Source organism: Astatotilapia calliptera, chromosome 5 (genome assembly GCF_900246225.1).
Source record: "Astatotilapia calliptera chromosome 5, fAstCal1.2, whole genome shotgun sequence".
NCBI lineage: Eukaryota > Metazoa > Chordata > Actinopteri > Cichliformes > Cichlidae > Astatotilapia > Astatotilapia calliptera.
In genome coordinates this window covers 21260055-21275642 of record NC_039306.1, presented here as the reverse complement: position 1 = coordinate 21275642, position 15588 = coordinate 21260055, and the positions used below count along the sequence as shown (strand labels likewise).

General features: G+C 40.8%; 1 protein-coding gene across 1 annotated transcript; it reads right to left on the bottom strand.

The window, feature by feature from the left end:
• Positions 1-4321: 4321 nt before the first annotated feature.
• Positions 4322-12937, bottom strand: gata2b (GATA binding protein 2b). Its single transcript, XM_026168013.1, has 6 exons — positions 12802-12937; positions 12131-12557; positions 10976-11563; positions 9128-9273; positions 6458-6583; positions 4322-5635 (listed from the first exon to the last, which is right to left on the bottom strand). Exons 2-6 carry the CDS (start codon positions 12354-12356, stop codon positions 5354-5356), a joined length of 1368 nt encoding a protein of 455 aa, XP_026023798.1. The 5' UTR covers positions 12357-12557; positions 12802-12937; the 3' UTR covers positions 4322-5353.
• Between the last annotated feature and the right edge of the window lie 2651 nt (positions 12938-15588).

Sequence of the window (15588 nt, the reverse complement as noted above, 5' to 3'; positions counted from 1 at the left end):
CTCTCTGCATTTAACCCATTCACTCAGTGAAGCAGTGGGCAGCCACCAATCAAGCGGCCAGGGAGCAGCGTGTAGGGATGGTAGCTTGTTCAGGGGTTTTGAACCCCTGACCTTCCGATCATGGGGCCACCACTCTACCTACTGAGATATCCCTGCCCCAAAAATCATCCGCCCTATTGCCGAAACCCAGGATTGAACCAGGGACTATATTATATTACTAACATACTTTCTGGATGCCAATATGCATAAGTTGTGGACTAAAATAAAACTTGGGCTACAGAAATAAAGACACATAATCCTTCAAAAAGTCTGCTTTGATTTAAAAGCTATAAAAGTAATCTCAGCAATATTTTACTTTTAAATTTTTTTTTTAATTTCTGGTTTCATTATAAAGTACTCTGTGATTTTATCTGTGAAAAGTGCTATATAAATACATTTTACATACTTACTTACAATATAATCAATTTTCTAAAGCTGAGACTATCCAGGAAATCCTAGAAAACTTTTAAAATATAATTTCTTAATTTGCGTGTAATCATATTCTCACTGCTTGCCTGCTTTCAATTCAGCAGCTGCTCCTCAATAAACACAACCATAGTTCAGCACTTAAGGATCCAGACCTAATCTGGGTGAGTTGTTTTCTTCCACTGCTCACTGACACCCCCTCCCTTCATCATTATTAGTTTTCTGCATTGGGTTAAACACTGGTCCTTTTACCTTTCATCTCCTTTATCACATCGGTCTGCTAAGACTCCTCTGAAGTCACTTCTGTCCTTGTTTTTGATTCCAGTAATTGAATCTAGTAGAAAAACAAATGGAGTTGTTGCAATACAGGTGGGAGTTATAAATCTCACTTGTGAGGAGATTTAGGATGCCCACCCAGTCCTAAACCCTCCCCAGAGAGGTTCAACTCTGCAAAATGACTCTCATTACTTGGCTGCTTTTTATCTCCTATTTATAGCAAGTCTCGTGTTTTTGCTTTGTCATATTTTTGGGGCGGACGTGGCCTTTTAAAAGGGTCTGTGAACAAGTCTGTGGGAGGCCTTGGAAGAATAACAGAGAAAGTGCTTCCAAGGTGAGAGGTCGTGAAAGTCTTGAGATGAAGCCGTAGGCTGCACTTAGGTTGACCCGTAGCTGTACGTCTCTGGGCTCGCTGCCTCAGGCGAGGACACCCTTCAGTTTTCTTAGGAACTCCTGCACTCACAGACGCTTCATAACTCTGATATGCATCAGAGATTAGAGACGGAGACATTCCAACACGGAGTATGTTTATGCTTGTTTACATTCTTACTGATTGTTTTCACACTAATTCCATGCTTTTTAAAAATCCATGCATTTTATCCTTGTTTTGTGCGATTTTAAAATTGGTAGGCAAAAGCTTCAGAAATTAAAATCAGCTCTAGATACCAAACACTGCAGTTACTGTTGGGTGTTAAGGTTTCGAGTTAGCTCGTGTGGCTGCACAAACACACAATAAAGTGTTTCTTTAACTGTAAAGTATTACTTCTGTTCACTGTGAAACAAAACAGAGGACAGCCCTGTGAAATATCACCAAAATATGAAATGATTCTAAACTCCTTGTGCATCTAAATTGTGACTCAATTATGTAATTTTGTAAGCTGTATTTGTGGCTTAGTCATCTAAAGCAGATCTCAGGTTATTTGGATTGGTTTCTATAATGTCTGTGTGCAACTAAAACCCAGTAACAGCTTTAAAAGATAAACATTTTTGATTAAAAAAAACAATTATTTGAAAAATATGTAAATTGTATTCGTCTTACATCACTGCTATATTAGCAACAGTCTGTCAAGAGTGTATTTCGTAAGAGTGTTATCGAATGAGCAGATGCAACTGGTTAAGTAACGATGGGAACATATGGCTCAGCCAGCTCCATTTCTGTCAACAGCACTAATCTCCACTGCCAAGTAAAGTAACCTGTTTATTAGAAAGTGCTGCTTCATGACAACAAAGGCTAGAGGGGTAACTCAAGCACAGTGAAACTGTACCATTGCATTTTACTGCAAATGCCAGCTTGTAAAGATGGAGAGCGTCAAAGAGGTCAGTGGGTGGGTTGGTTACACCATGACATGCTGCATGTCCAGGTCAGACAGTGGGTTTTTTATTTTTGGTTTTACTCTCCCGAGAGCAGTCAAAACAATCTGTAACCACTACAGCAGCACATTATAACCAAGTTTAAACTATTATTAATATTTAAATACGTTAGCAAGATAACAGCATGCACAAACAAACATTTGGAGCCAGCTGAATAATTTGGTTTCCCCTTCCTTTTTAGTGTCTGCCATGCTGAAATTATTCACACACTGCCATTTGGTGCTGAGCAATTAGTGTAGGGTGGAGGACCTGGGTTTGAATCCACTGGATGGCTGAGACTACATGTATGTGGAATGTGTATATTCTCTGTTTGCTAGCACTCCGGCTTTCTCCAACAGGCTGATGTTATATGCCAGGTTAATTGGTTTATTGATTATTCTAAATTGGCAGCAGGTGCAATGATGAGAGAATGACGTCTGTCTCTATGTGTGAGCCCACCTGTGATTGACTGGTGACCTGTTCACAGTGTACCCTGCCTGTGCCCTATGGCAACTGAAATCATTATTAAAATTGATGAATGTACAGTTGGTGTTTGGTGGTTTTATCAGAGATTTTTCACAGGGAAGGAGCATTTGGTTGTGGATTTTTTGGGGTTGAGCATGCTTGGGACTGCTTGGGTTTAGTACCTGGAATTGGCAACATATCATTGCTCACAGCTAGAACACCATTGTGAAAGGACCGGTTCACATCAGGTGTAGGCAGAATTCGAGGAGGGAAGAATGAATAAAACAATACTGATACTCTCATTAAAACAGAAGATGCTCTAACTGAATTCCTCTGCCAATACTGAAAAGCAAATAAGAGAAACTAATATATTGATGTAGATGTACTAACATCACAATGCAGTTTGATTGCTTTTTTTTTCCTTATTTGGAGTAATTTCTCTTGTTCAGTTACAAGTAGGGATGGGTACCGGTGTGCGGTGCCATTATGGCACCGGTTCTGACATAAACGGTAGAAACCAGACCGTAAAGCAGCGCACATTTCGATGCTTTATTTCGGTGCTTTATTTCGGTGCTTTTTTTTCCTGAGATGTCACACACTTTGGATTCTAGCCAATCATTTTACCTTTGCAAGCGTAGTAGGCGGGCCCAGGTACGTACGTTCTTTTAGAGCAGAGCCAGAGATTAAAAACGCCCAAGGCGAAGCGGTCAAAGTCTGGCTGTACTTCACAGCAAAAGATGCAAACTCAGCAGCCTGCAACAAGTGCTTTAAGGTGATACTGTGCAAAGGAGGTAACTCCTAAAATATGATGAAACACCTGGCGACATATAGCATTTTGTTAAAAGCTGAGAAATACGCCGTATTTGATAGCTTGCTGCGAGACCTCACACCGAGCACATCTACTGCGAGTGTAGTGCCTGTTATCGGACCTGGAGTTAGCAACATCCCCCCAAAACCCGAAGAGTAGAGTCCTGGCCCCTAGCCCTGCCAGTGTAGCAGAAATGATGAAGATGATGATGCAGCAGCAGCCGTTCTTCTCTGCGTGAGTAGCCTAATGTTGTTCGTGTGTAATTTACATTGAGTAGGTTAACCACGTTATTACATTAATGCACGTAAGGTGAACTAGCAAACACCGTCGTAGTTACATGGCTGTCTTCTTGTTTGATGGCAGATACTCCCTTCACCCTGGCCAAAAAGGCTAAAATGACCAAAGAAAAAGTGGGAAACAGTTAAACATGAGAGGTTTTTGGACAAAGTTTGTGTTTTTTCCTTTGTTTAAGCACTGCTTCCAGCCAAGAGTGATGCCATATATGCCCTATAGCTGCAGAAAAGGCTAACATTGTTATCTTTTTACAAAAAAACAGCTGAACATGAGAGGTTTTTGGACCAATTTTGTGTTCTCCATTCTTTAAGCACCGGTTTGAGCACCATTTGAGCACCGGCATCGTTTCAAAAGTACCGGTTTGGTACTGGTATCGGATAAAACCTAAATGATACCCATCCCTAGTTACAAGGATATCTTTAAATCTAATTGAGTATTGTATTTGTGACATATGAGCACACTGAGAAGAAACATAAACAATAAAGACAATAAAACACACCTTCCAGCAAAGACGAATGGGATGAAACAACTTCTTTGGTATAAAAGGATTTGTGGATTTATTTTTTATTTAAGAATAAGTTTATAAATTAATATCATGACGGAAATAAGTGTCTTTAGTCACAACTCCTAGTTTTATATATATATATATATATATATTTTTTTTTAATCGCTAACAGTATGCAACGACCACCCGATTTTGTGCTGTCTTACTCTGGGTGGTGTAAGATGAATATGATACAGGTTATTCTAAACACTGAAACATCAACATCAGTGTTGGAGGACCTTATGAAGGTAAAATCTCATGCTCCACTGAGGAACAAGAACACAGAAAGGATGCAGATCACCTGATGTACACATGTCTGTACCTGTGATTTGGACTGATGGAACTTTCATGAGGCGAAAGCTTATTTATGTGAATTTTTCGTATGTATTGCCCTCTCAGAGACTTTTATGTTTGATATTGACTGACAAAGAAAAAAAACAGATAATGACCATGATTTTTTTATTTCTTAAGAGTATAAATGTTGACCTGCTCAGACAAAGCGCTTCAGCTAAAAATATATTTATAACTGGGATAACAGTATCCGTATTATGATTCAGGTAATATAGTCCAAAAGAAAGAAAGAAAATAAATTATCTGAATAACAATATTACTTATAATAACAATAATTATAATAAACAGTGTCAAATTAGAATTCATAAACTTTTTCTGTTTGCTTGTTTCTTTTGTGAAAATTCCCATAAAATCGTCCATGAGAAAAAAATCCAGCATATATTCTTTTAAAGTTGCGAAGGGGATCTCTCTTTCTGGGGCACCCCCCTTTTAGTCGCACATATTTACAATATTCACAGTAACTACGAACCTGTTCCGCACACGTTAAACTGCACTCAGGCCGTCAGCGGGAGCACAGGTTTGAGGTGCAATGACATTTTTGTGTTTACATGTCTGTGCCTGACTGAGAGGAAGCAGATTCGTTTTCCATCAAAATTGGTACCTATAGATAAGCAGTAAAAGGTCCTTGACCCTCATCGCACATCTTTTCTCCGACCCACCACTGGCATCATCAGTCGAGATGAAGACACACAAACCGGGTGCCTGTAACACTGTACACACAGTCCTCTAGTTTAGACCCTCATCCCACTTCATGTAACCATCTCAGATTCTTGTAGGCAACTCTACACCACCTCCCCCTCTCACCCCATCGCCGTTACCATGTTGGAGTGGTGTGGGTGGCTGAATGACGGGTGTATCGGGGTGGGCGTAGGCAGCATGTGTCCAGTGTGGCTAAAAGGTGGCAAGTGGCCCATGGTCATGTGACCGAAAGAGGCGGCGCTGAAGTGAGCGCTCTTGTCGTGCAAGCTTTTTGAAAACTCCTCGTAGCTGTCGCTGGGCCGCTTGCTCTTTTTGGACTTGTTGGACATTTTGCGGTTGCGTGTCTGTATTCCTTCCTTCTTCATGGTCAGAGGCCGGTTCACCTGCACAGAGAAAGTTTGGTGAAGAGGTGAATAATGAGGTTAAAGTTAGGTGCTGGAGCTCACACCTAGAAGTATTAAATGTTTGTGAAAATAGCAAAATATATTTCAAAAGTCAAAAATCAATTATGCATTAATCCATTCCTTCTTGCTTGTCCTGTCTGTAGCCGTTGGTTCCCACTGCAGTGTAAACCTTGTAAAGCTAGTTTTGTATTTACTGGACTATAATTTTTCATCAAAATATAAATCAATATATGTCAAATCAAAGAGGACTAAATTGTCCAGCTGTTGAGGACAGTTTTCAGCTGCTAATTAATACACAATGCACTCCAGGGACTGGTCACAGCAACAGCATCATGAATCATGCATGGTGGATTAACTACAATAAACTGTAATGCACATGCATGGCATCAAGTAGCAGCACCACTCAGTGCAATTCACTAACTACAAGTTATAAACACTGTCAGTTTTTAAAAGAGAAATATGCACATCCACAACCACAGAGTCCTTTTTTTATACCTTGAGCTTTAATGCTATTCATATGGAGGCTGGGCTGGTGGCAGTCCCACTATATAACAGTCCCACCATTGTGACTCTCAAGGGGATTACGCCTACCATGGAAACAATAAAGCACAAAGAAAGAAAACACCAACGAATGCAACAGTGTCTGAGAGTAAAACAACCCTTTGTCTCTCTCTCTCCCCCTTTCCTCTCTGTCCTCTCCCTCTCTTTTCTGCCTCTCCTATCACTCAGCAATCAGGGTAAACTGCCCGCTCACTTCCCGTCTACTGGACCCCAAACTGGGGATCGAGGATAAAAACTTACATTGTGCAGTTTATAGTAGAGGCCGCAGGCGTTGCACACCGGGTCCCCATTCGCATTACGCCTCCAGAGTGTGGTGGTGGTCGTCTGACAGTTAGCACAACAGGTGCCTGCTCGTCTGGCTGCAGACTGGAAGAATAAATATCAAGCTCTGATTAGAGCACAGGAAAATAAGGCATGTATGCAGAAATCTAGAATAGACTTAACTTTCTAATCCAGTGATGTATACTGTTTTGTGACATTAAGGTCGCAACTGTTGACTCACAAAATTTGTTTTTATTGGACCATAAGAAAAAATAATAATAATCAAATTGTGGAGAATGCTCATGTTGTGTTCCCATGAGCATGTGTGACATTTTCAAATGCTTTGTTTTCAGTCCAGTGACATTTAATGATGACATTCGCTAACATGGAAGAATAAGAAAAACACAAGCTGGCAGTGACCGGGCTTAAAATCAGTGGCTCTTTGTGACCTTTACTAATAAAATTATGATTGATCACTAATTGTTATTATAAGAAAACAAATGTTTTGGTGACTAATAGTGGCAGCTCTGTTTAACTGATGTTAGCTAGCTCCTCAGTGTATTCACAGTTGATATAAAATGTATTATTATGATGTCATGTGGGAAATAGATTTTGATAGAGTATTGTGGTAACATCAGTGACTTCAAATTATGTTTATGCCCCGTTTTTAAAAAGATAAATAAATTAATTAAAAAGCCAAATGAATCTGGGGTCATACGTCACACCTGATTGCGTCATGCTTTTAGGTGAATCCTTTTTTCACTGAACACCATCATGACTCTAAATGTTCCAGTTATTGGTACTTCACTAAAAATTAAGTGTGACGTCGACACGTCGTTCAAGCATTTTTCCAGCTTTTTTCTTTTTCTTTTTTTTTCTGTGAACAGAGTGAAAGTAAGCGTACCCGGGGTGCACTGTGGCACACATCAACAGTTAAGCTTTGCCCCTTCTCCTTTTGTTTAATTTTTTTTTAATGAAATGTATTTGCTTTCCTTTCTGTGTTGTGGACGGAAAACCTGACCACTAGAAAGTGAGGTCTAAGCTTGCTAGCTAGTTAGGAGGCCGCAGGAGGAAGCTGGCACTGGCCCGCCGCTTTATCTGGACCGGTCAGATATCCGGATAGGAAACAACTGGAAGGCTTCTGAATACAAGACGCATTCGGAGCTCTGCGAGCCCGGGCCGACGTATACGGAAAGCATGCGTGATATATGATCGTATATGCATTTATTCTGCACTTAATGGCTTCGGGATTTTTTTTTAAATATTATTATTTTTTAGATAAAGCAGAGAATGAATCCTTTGCTATTATCCATCTCTGCTGAAAGGATTTAATTCGGGAAGTGACAGCCTTCAGCGCGCGTCAGCCCGTCTGATCAATGCAGGTTTTTCTCTGGCCGATTCACGTTTATATTTACAAGATTATTAAGACAAGACCTTCTCTTGTTTTGTGCTTGGTCTTAATTATTAGCCTTTCCTCATCTTCTTTACCATCTTTCCTTCGGTGCCAAGGTGTTTTGCGATGCTTGTATTTCGTCGTCCCTCCCGTAGCCAGTGGGATTTAAATATTACTTCTACAGAACGCTATTCTCATTAGAATAAATTACACTTTGACATGTTTAACTATCAGTTCCCTCGGGGGCTCCTAATGTATTGATCCGCTGTGCCTTTGGTCCGAGCTTTTTAAAGCGCTCTCCACAAATCCTGGTGTAAAGTGTGGTGGCCCACACAGCTACACAGCTGCCTCCTACTGCAGCTGACAAACTGTAAACACAGCAGCTGAGCAGCTGCAGGTGGTTCCACGAATGCATTTCAGGTACAAAGATATAATTATTTATTTATTATTATTTCATTTTAATACTCTGCAGCCAAAAGCTGACGCTGAAAAAAATACAAAAAGCTGGAAAGTAGCATTCTTGTTGCTTCTTTCCTTAAAATTAGATTTCACCATAACTGTGACTTATCTTGTGTTAACTGTGTTAAACAATTGCTAGATGAATTCACAGTAATCAGTGGGATGGGTGTGACATAAAGTTGGAGCTGAACGCTGACCTACTTCTCTGTGAAGCGGTTCATAATAGGAAATATATGTTGCTGATGATTCAGTTCTTTATTGTCCCTTTAAAACAATTTGTCTGACAAACAGCTTTGTTTTGCTTTGTTTACTTACACACACACACACACACACACACACACACACACACACACACACACACACACACACATGCACACACACGCACACACATAATCTTTACTAAATCCCAGTCACCATACAAATTGTCAAAATATCAGCACAGCATATAGCAGCATTATGACCCATACAGTGTCAGCGAGGCTCCGAGTTGTTTTGATGGATAGTAATGATGGCCCTGCTATCGATGACAGTATCAGAAGTAGCTGTAATAATGATAACAAAACAATTCAGAGAGATCCACTCTGCGAACAGTCTGAGCTAAAGGAGCAAGAGGTGAGTGAGAAACACAATTCCTGGAAACTGATTGGGAAAATATAACTTTCCTGGAATTGTACCTCATTCCCCTCACCCTTCACCTTACACTCTTTTATTTACTACCCTGCACAATGCATACACACAAACACACACACATGCATGCATAGCCATTCAATTCCATATAAAGAGAGCAATGGACTCACCAGCCTGCGTTTAGGCTTGATCAGTGGTCTGTTCTGGCCATTCATCTTGTGGTACAGCCCACAGGCGTTGCACAGGTAGTGTCCGGTGCTGTCACGTCTCCACAGAGGTGTAGAGGTAGCTCCACAGTTTACACACTCACGGCCCTCTGAAGGAGAACACACATGGACATTTGTAAAAACTGCCACCTAATTTAGAGCTTAGTCTGCGGGCTGTATTTATTCTTGGTGTTGATGTGTGCAAGTGTGCGCGGACATGTTTCATTTAGGTGGCAAGGTTGATGTGGCAGCTCTCCCAGCAGTTGTAATTCACACTGACAAACAACTTATTTTAAGCCCATTAAAGGTAAAATAATCTGCTTTTGTATCAAGTGATGGTTTATTTAGAGAAGAAATTAATATCTAAATGTGTTATACTAGACAATGAAGTGACTCTTTCAGAATTTACACTATCAGATGCACAAAGGAGCCAAAAGCTGACTTTATTGTTCATCTCTGCTTCATACTCAATTTCCAAGGCTTCAACATCAAGTCTTATTTTTCTTCTAAAATAAGTCTTGACATAAAACACCTGTAACGCTACATTAAATACATTTAATTATTTTCAAGTACTTAAAAAAATGGCATATAAGTATGTTGTTGTCAAAGAAATACACTTGTAGCCAGTTAGGATTTCATATGTCATAAGAATAATAATTAATAAAAAGATAGTTTGGGTTTCCCTGGACTTTGTCTCTGGTAACAAGTTGGTCAAACACAATCAGGCTTGAAGCTGATCTGTTATCAAATAACAATCAGGACAATGTATTAATGTCTTATGTAACAGAGAAGCGACTCTTAGCCTAAATACTGAGGTTTTTGGCTCCGTGCGCCTGCGGATCATCCTTTCACACCTCTGGGCTGGATCCAGTTCACTGTTCGCGCGGCCAGCTCAGGCAATTACAAAGTCACGCTCAACAAAGGAGATTTATCAAAGTGGCTCTGTGCTGGAGATCTGTGGAGTGTATATGCTCCGGTCTGTAACATCATTCCCTCCGAGAAAACGCTAATAAAAAAAATGTATTTAGTAGTTGTTTTTCTACTTGTGTTTCACAAATGTGAAAAATTAATGAGGCAATCAGCACAGCGTGCACATAACAACTGACTGGCTGTGTTTAGTGTAAATTGCGGAGGAACTCAGTGCAGAATTAGGACGTAATTCATAAACAGACATTTTTTTTAATATATTAAACTGATTTATGCTCTTATAATGTGGATGACAGTAAAAGACCTGGGAAAATAAACGTCCTAAAACGGCGTCTAGTTAAGGTTGTATTCTCTTGGTAAATGGTGCTCCTGTAAATATTTAAAATTATTTTTATTTAATTTTATTTAATAGCAGCTATTGTGTTGGTGGTGATTCTAACTGTGGCATTTAAAAACTACTCTAGGTTTAATAAACAATTGGCTTGTATTTTTTTACTGACTGGCCATAATTACCGAGAGTGAAAAATCAGTTTATTATTATTAACAAATTGCGTGAATTTAAAGGAGGTTAAAAATCGCCAAAGCCAAACGAGTTACGCAAACCAAGATTTCTGCTTCCTAAGTAAAAAAGCCCAAACAGCAGGGCGCCACAGATCGTTTTAAAAACGCATACATCGCGGTGGTTTGTGATTTCCCTAGAGTTAAACATTCTTTAGGTTTAGTTTAGGCTGGTAAAAAAAAATTAAACTGAACCGCTTAAACAGCAGTCCTGCAATAAGATCGTTACATAAACCATAGACAGACTTTACATACAGGTTCTGGCTTTGTATTTTCACATTTACTTTGTTTTATGTGTGTATTTAAATGTGTGTGAGCTGGACTCACCGGTGCAGGACCGTGTCTTGCCTTTGTTCTTGGTAGTGAAACTGGATGAGCCCAGCAGGCTGCCCGGGTGGAACAGGCTGCTGCCGTACTCGTGGGCCGCTGGGAAAGAGTAGGGAGCGTACGTCGGTATGGGGTGGTGGGTGGTGGGGGTCTGGGCGTTCATGGAGGCCAGGCTGCTTCTCAGCGGACTGGAGCCCTCCATCTTCATGCCCTCTGGCAGAGACACTTGGTATTTGATAGATTCCTTCTCGTCGATTCTGGTAGTGGACGACGGAGATGCAGCCCCTGGATCCGGCGACACGTCTTTGGGTGGCGTAGGGGGGAAAGTGTACAGATGAGTGCCGGAGTGGGACGGCGGCGTTAAAGAGGATGCTGAGACCGTGTTTGAACTGCTGCTGCACGGGTAAACGGCGGAGAGAGCGCCGGGGGACGCAGAGCCAGGGTGGTGCAGGCTGGGCTTACTGAAGGGGCTCACGGCCCAGGCGTTGTGGTGGTGAGCCGAGAGGGCAGGTTTCCCTCCGTCAAGCCACGAAATCCCCGGGCTGTGAAGGAGATGAGGCCGACAGACCTGAGTCCCCGTCAGACGAGCTGTGAAGCAGAAGCAAACTTGTTATTGTGGAGCCGATTCCGACTGTGGCGGCTGCAGGTTTAGAGGCAGAAATAGCAAAGACTTGTTGATACACAGGCCTGTTAAACACGTTAATAAAGTAGCATAATATATTTGTAACAGAAATGACAACAGTATGCTCTGAACTATGCGTGCGTAAAAGCAGGTTAGGACCGCACTGTAAAAAACTTCTAATCTAATAAAATGAATAAAAAACGAATAAACCATCCAGACTGTGAAATACAAACATTTGGGTCAATGTAAAATGCCCCAGTTTATAAGAATCATAAGCCTGCGAGTTATTTATAGGCAACATAAAATAGAAAATAAATTAACAGACGTTTTCACAACAACCTGCAGGTACATTTCAGGTTAACTACTGCCTTTTTAATGCCGTGACAAACATCAACTCAGCGCACATGTAGAAATGTGTTTTCTCTTCTGTTTCTGATAGACTCCCGATAAGCCAGCTGTTCCTGAGTTTCTGTGTTTATTGTGTTCGTTATTGTGTTCGTTGAAGTTGCACGCCTGCGTTAACTCCATCTTACCGTGCGCCTGGCTGTAGGACACTCTGGCCCTGGCAGGGTTGGGGTAGTATGGGTTTCCTTGTGAGTCCAGGTGATTAAAGAAAACATCCACCTCATCCGGAGGCAGGAGCTGCGCCGTGGGCTCCATGTAGTTGTGCCCCAGGCCGGGATGGTGAGAGTCTGGGTGTTGTCCGTTCAGCACGGCGTGGGGATGCACCCAACGGGGCTGATCGGCAGCCACGTCCATCTCTGTGACTCTCTGTAGCGCCTTCACAAAGTCAAACGATATCCAGGTAGGAAGGGGACAGAATACCCCTGAAATATCTCTCCTTCACGAGGTTTTCACTCTCGTCCACTCACAGCACAGAACTGGAGCTTTGGCTTTCGTCCCTCCCTAACTCAGCTCCTCTCCTCTCCTGAACATTCAGTCGAGTTTGACACTGGAAACCTGCAACAAGTAAACATCACAGGTTAATATTTAAAAAGCAGAGGTAATGTGCAGGCTTGTAGGCATCGGTGCACTAAATGCAGATCGTATGGATGAATCCGGTGCACTAATGATGCAGCGGTAGAAAAAAACAAAAACAACACACCAAAAAAACCTCAAAACACACATCATTCAACACATCATTCTTTACACCCATCAACGGGCTGATATTCTGCTGTGCGACAATAAGGTAAACATATCTTACCTTTGACAATATTTTATCTACAGTATCCGGTCGGGTGATTCCTCTTTGGAAAACGGCTGTCTGTCCGCGTTTGCTGCTGCAGGTCCTCTACAGTTTACGATTGTGTTTGTCAGAGTAAACTCTGTCCACTGGGACTTAAAGCAACACGTATAACTGTGGCTGACAGCGCGGGGCCTGGCTTGTTAAGCTCATAGGCGGAGTCTCCAATAAAGCTTGGAGCCAATTGAAAACTACCTCCCCAAAACCTCAGAGGCAGCGCCTGCGCCCAGAAAATCACGGAGACATTTCTGTAATATTCCTGCAGACATTGTCTGGCTGCTTGAGGCCAGGCGTGTGCAACTTTTATTGAATTTTAGGTCCCACGCTGTTTAAAATTCGCCAAAAATACATTTTTAAAATGTTTAGTGCATTTAGAATCAGTGTGAAATATAAAGCTCCCCCCAAGCCTACATGCATTTCAGCCACCGTGGCTAAGAGATCAGCTTCAACAAATCAGTATTTCTTGTTCGAGTGTGTCAGTCTGTTGCCGCATCTTATTTTGCAGGCGGTTTATTACATGAGACAGCTCCATATACAGCGAGCTCGCTGCTGTTTAATTAATAAAGGTGGGCTGATCATTTTCTTTAATGTATACATTAATGTTCCGATGAAGAAGCCATACTGGCAGCGTCGATAATGTTTATTAATCACCTTTTTATGTATCCAGTTATAAAATGAAGGAGTCAGTATTGCATGTCATTTTATTTGTGGTTACACGTTATTATTATTATTTTTTAAAATATGTTTAATGGTTTGTTTTGCTGTGTGCAAGCTGAAAGCTCTCTCTCTCTCTCCCTCCTCGCTGCTTGATTGACAGACAATAATTGGAGAGGGAGCGCGTGCAGCCCCGGCCGGCAAACGCTGCCGCCTGCTTGACGCCGTCTCCTGACGTCAGTGCATCTTAGTGAAGAAAAAACAGATTCAGCAGGACATGAACTTTTTCCAAGACTGAGGGACCAGCAGAGAGAGGGAGAGATTTATCGGACTGTACTGTAGTCCCAGCGGATGAACTCGAGGAAGGACACTGCAACTGATATTTACACTTTGGGAGCATTAATAATACATCAAGTACATCCTCCTGACCCTGCTGTGATTTCGAAGAACAGGCCAACAACCGCCAATCGAACAGCAAAGATTGGGAAGAGGGCAGATTAAAGATTAGATTCGATTAGATTAAAAAGTTTGACTGTGTAAATGTCCTCATTATTTATTCTTTTTTTTTCAAACGCTCATTAAAGTTGTCTTTTGTGTGCAAACGCACTATCTATCTATCTATCTATCTATCTATCTATCTATCTATCTATCTATCTATCTATCTATCTATCTATCTATCTATCTATCTATCTATCTCTCTCTAAAACGAATTATATATATATATATATATATATATATATATATATATATATATATATATATATATATATATATATATATATATATATATATATAAAATTCGTTTTAAGCAGTATTAAGAGGACATCCATAGCATAAAGAAAGCAGAGAATACCAGAGGGACAAGTGAGCAGTATTAGAGCTCATCAGCATGATAATGTGGAAATACACATGCTTTGAGTGTGAGCCCTTTTGATCTGGTCTGGCGATAAAAACCTTATCGGCAGCGAACATCCACTTCCATTTTAGGACTTGACATTAATTCTATCCACCCTTTTATTTACGGCTCTTTTTCTCACACGAGCCCAGGAGAAAGAGAGAGGTCGCTCCCCGATTCAGCTCTGAGAATTTCATTATAGGGCGAAAAAGGAAGTGGTTTCCCCTCATAATAAACGCCGAGCAGACTTACAGAAAATAGAGTAAAATAAAATAAAATAAAAAATTCTAAACGTGTTACACATAAATGCAATGATCTACGCGAAATCACAAATTATTATTATTATTATTATTATTATTATTATTATTATTATTATTATTATTATTATTATTATTATTTGTTATTGTCGTTGTTGTTGTTGTTTTTACTTGCTGCTTTAATTTTTTTTTCTTTTAATTATTTTCAAGTGCCTGTTACATTGATGTGTGCGTGTGAGACTGAAGGAGAGAGAAAGAGAAATCCAATCCTGGTGGGATCCTTGGATCCCCTGATTATAGCCCATCCCGGGGTAATTTTTCATCGGTGCTGGCTAATCTTTGTTCTTTGTGAAGATAATAAATAGCCTAATCGTTATCAGCGAGCTGCTGGAGGTGTCGGGGAGAATGAGGCTGATCGGCCCGGGAAATAGGCTCCAAAGTGCCTCGGAATAAATGGCATTTCTTATCTCTCTCTCCCAGATTATCGCCGCCTTTTCAAACTCGCACAACAAATACATCTAATGCAGCGAATGCATCACTTATACTGGACTAGATCTGTGTGAATGATTGATAGATAAACAGATAGAGAGAAGAGGGGCGGCGGGGGGTGATGTTGGCTATTATTTACAAGTTTAATGTTGTGCATGTGCAAAGTCTTTATTCGGTGCATTTGACAGCATAAATACAGCTTGGCTTCCCATTATTTTTGGGTTATCTGCAGGAGCCATCTGAGGTTCCGGCTCTTTGTTGTGGGATATCTAATTTCTTTCTTCTTGGATTTGACTGCATAAGAGTTAAACAGACGCAGCCGCTCCAAGCAGAGAGAAGAAGAAGAAAAAAAATTGAATAATGTTTTCACGTGTTGGAAATTTTGCAAATGGCAAAAGCAGGCGATAAGCCTCGCAACGGTTTGGTAACAGCGCAGAGATTGATATTTGTTTA

Coding starts and splice junctions, on each gene's coding strand:
- gata2b (XM_026168013.1), bottom strand. CDS start 12,356: ATGGACGTGGCTGCCGATCAGCCCCGTTGGGTGCATCCCCACGCCGTG. Junction 6,584..9,127: donor TCAAGCCTAAACGCAGGCTG/GTGAGTCCATTG, acceptor TTATTCTTCCAG/TCTGCAGCCAGACGAGCAGG. Junction 5,636..6,457: donor TCTACTATAAACTGCACAAT/GTAAGTTTTTAT, acceptor TTCTCTGTGCAG/GTGAACCGGCCTCTGACCAT.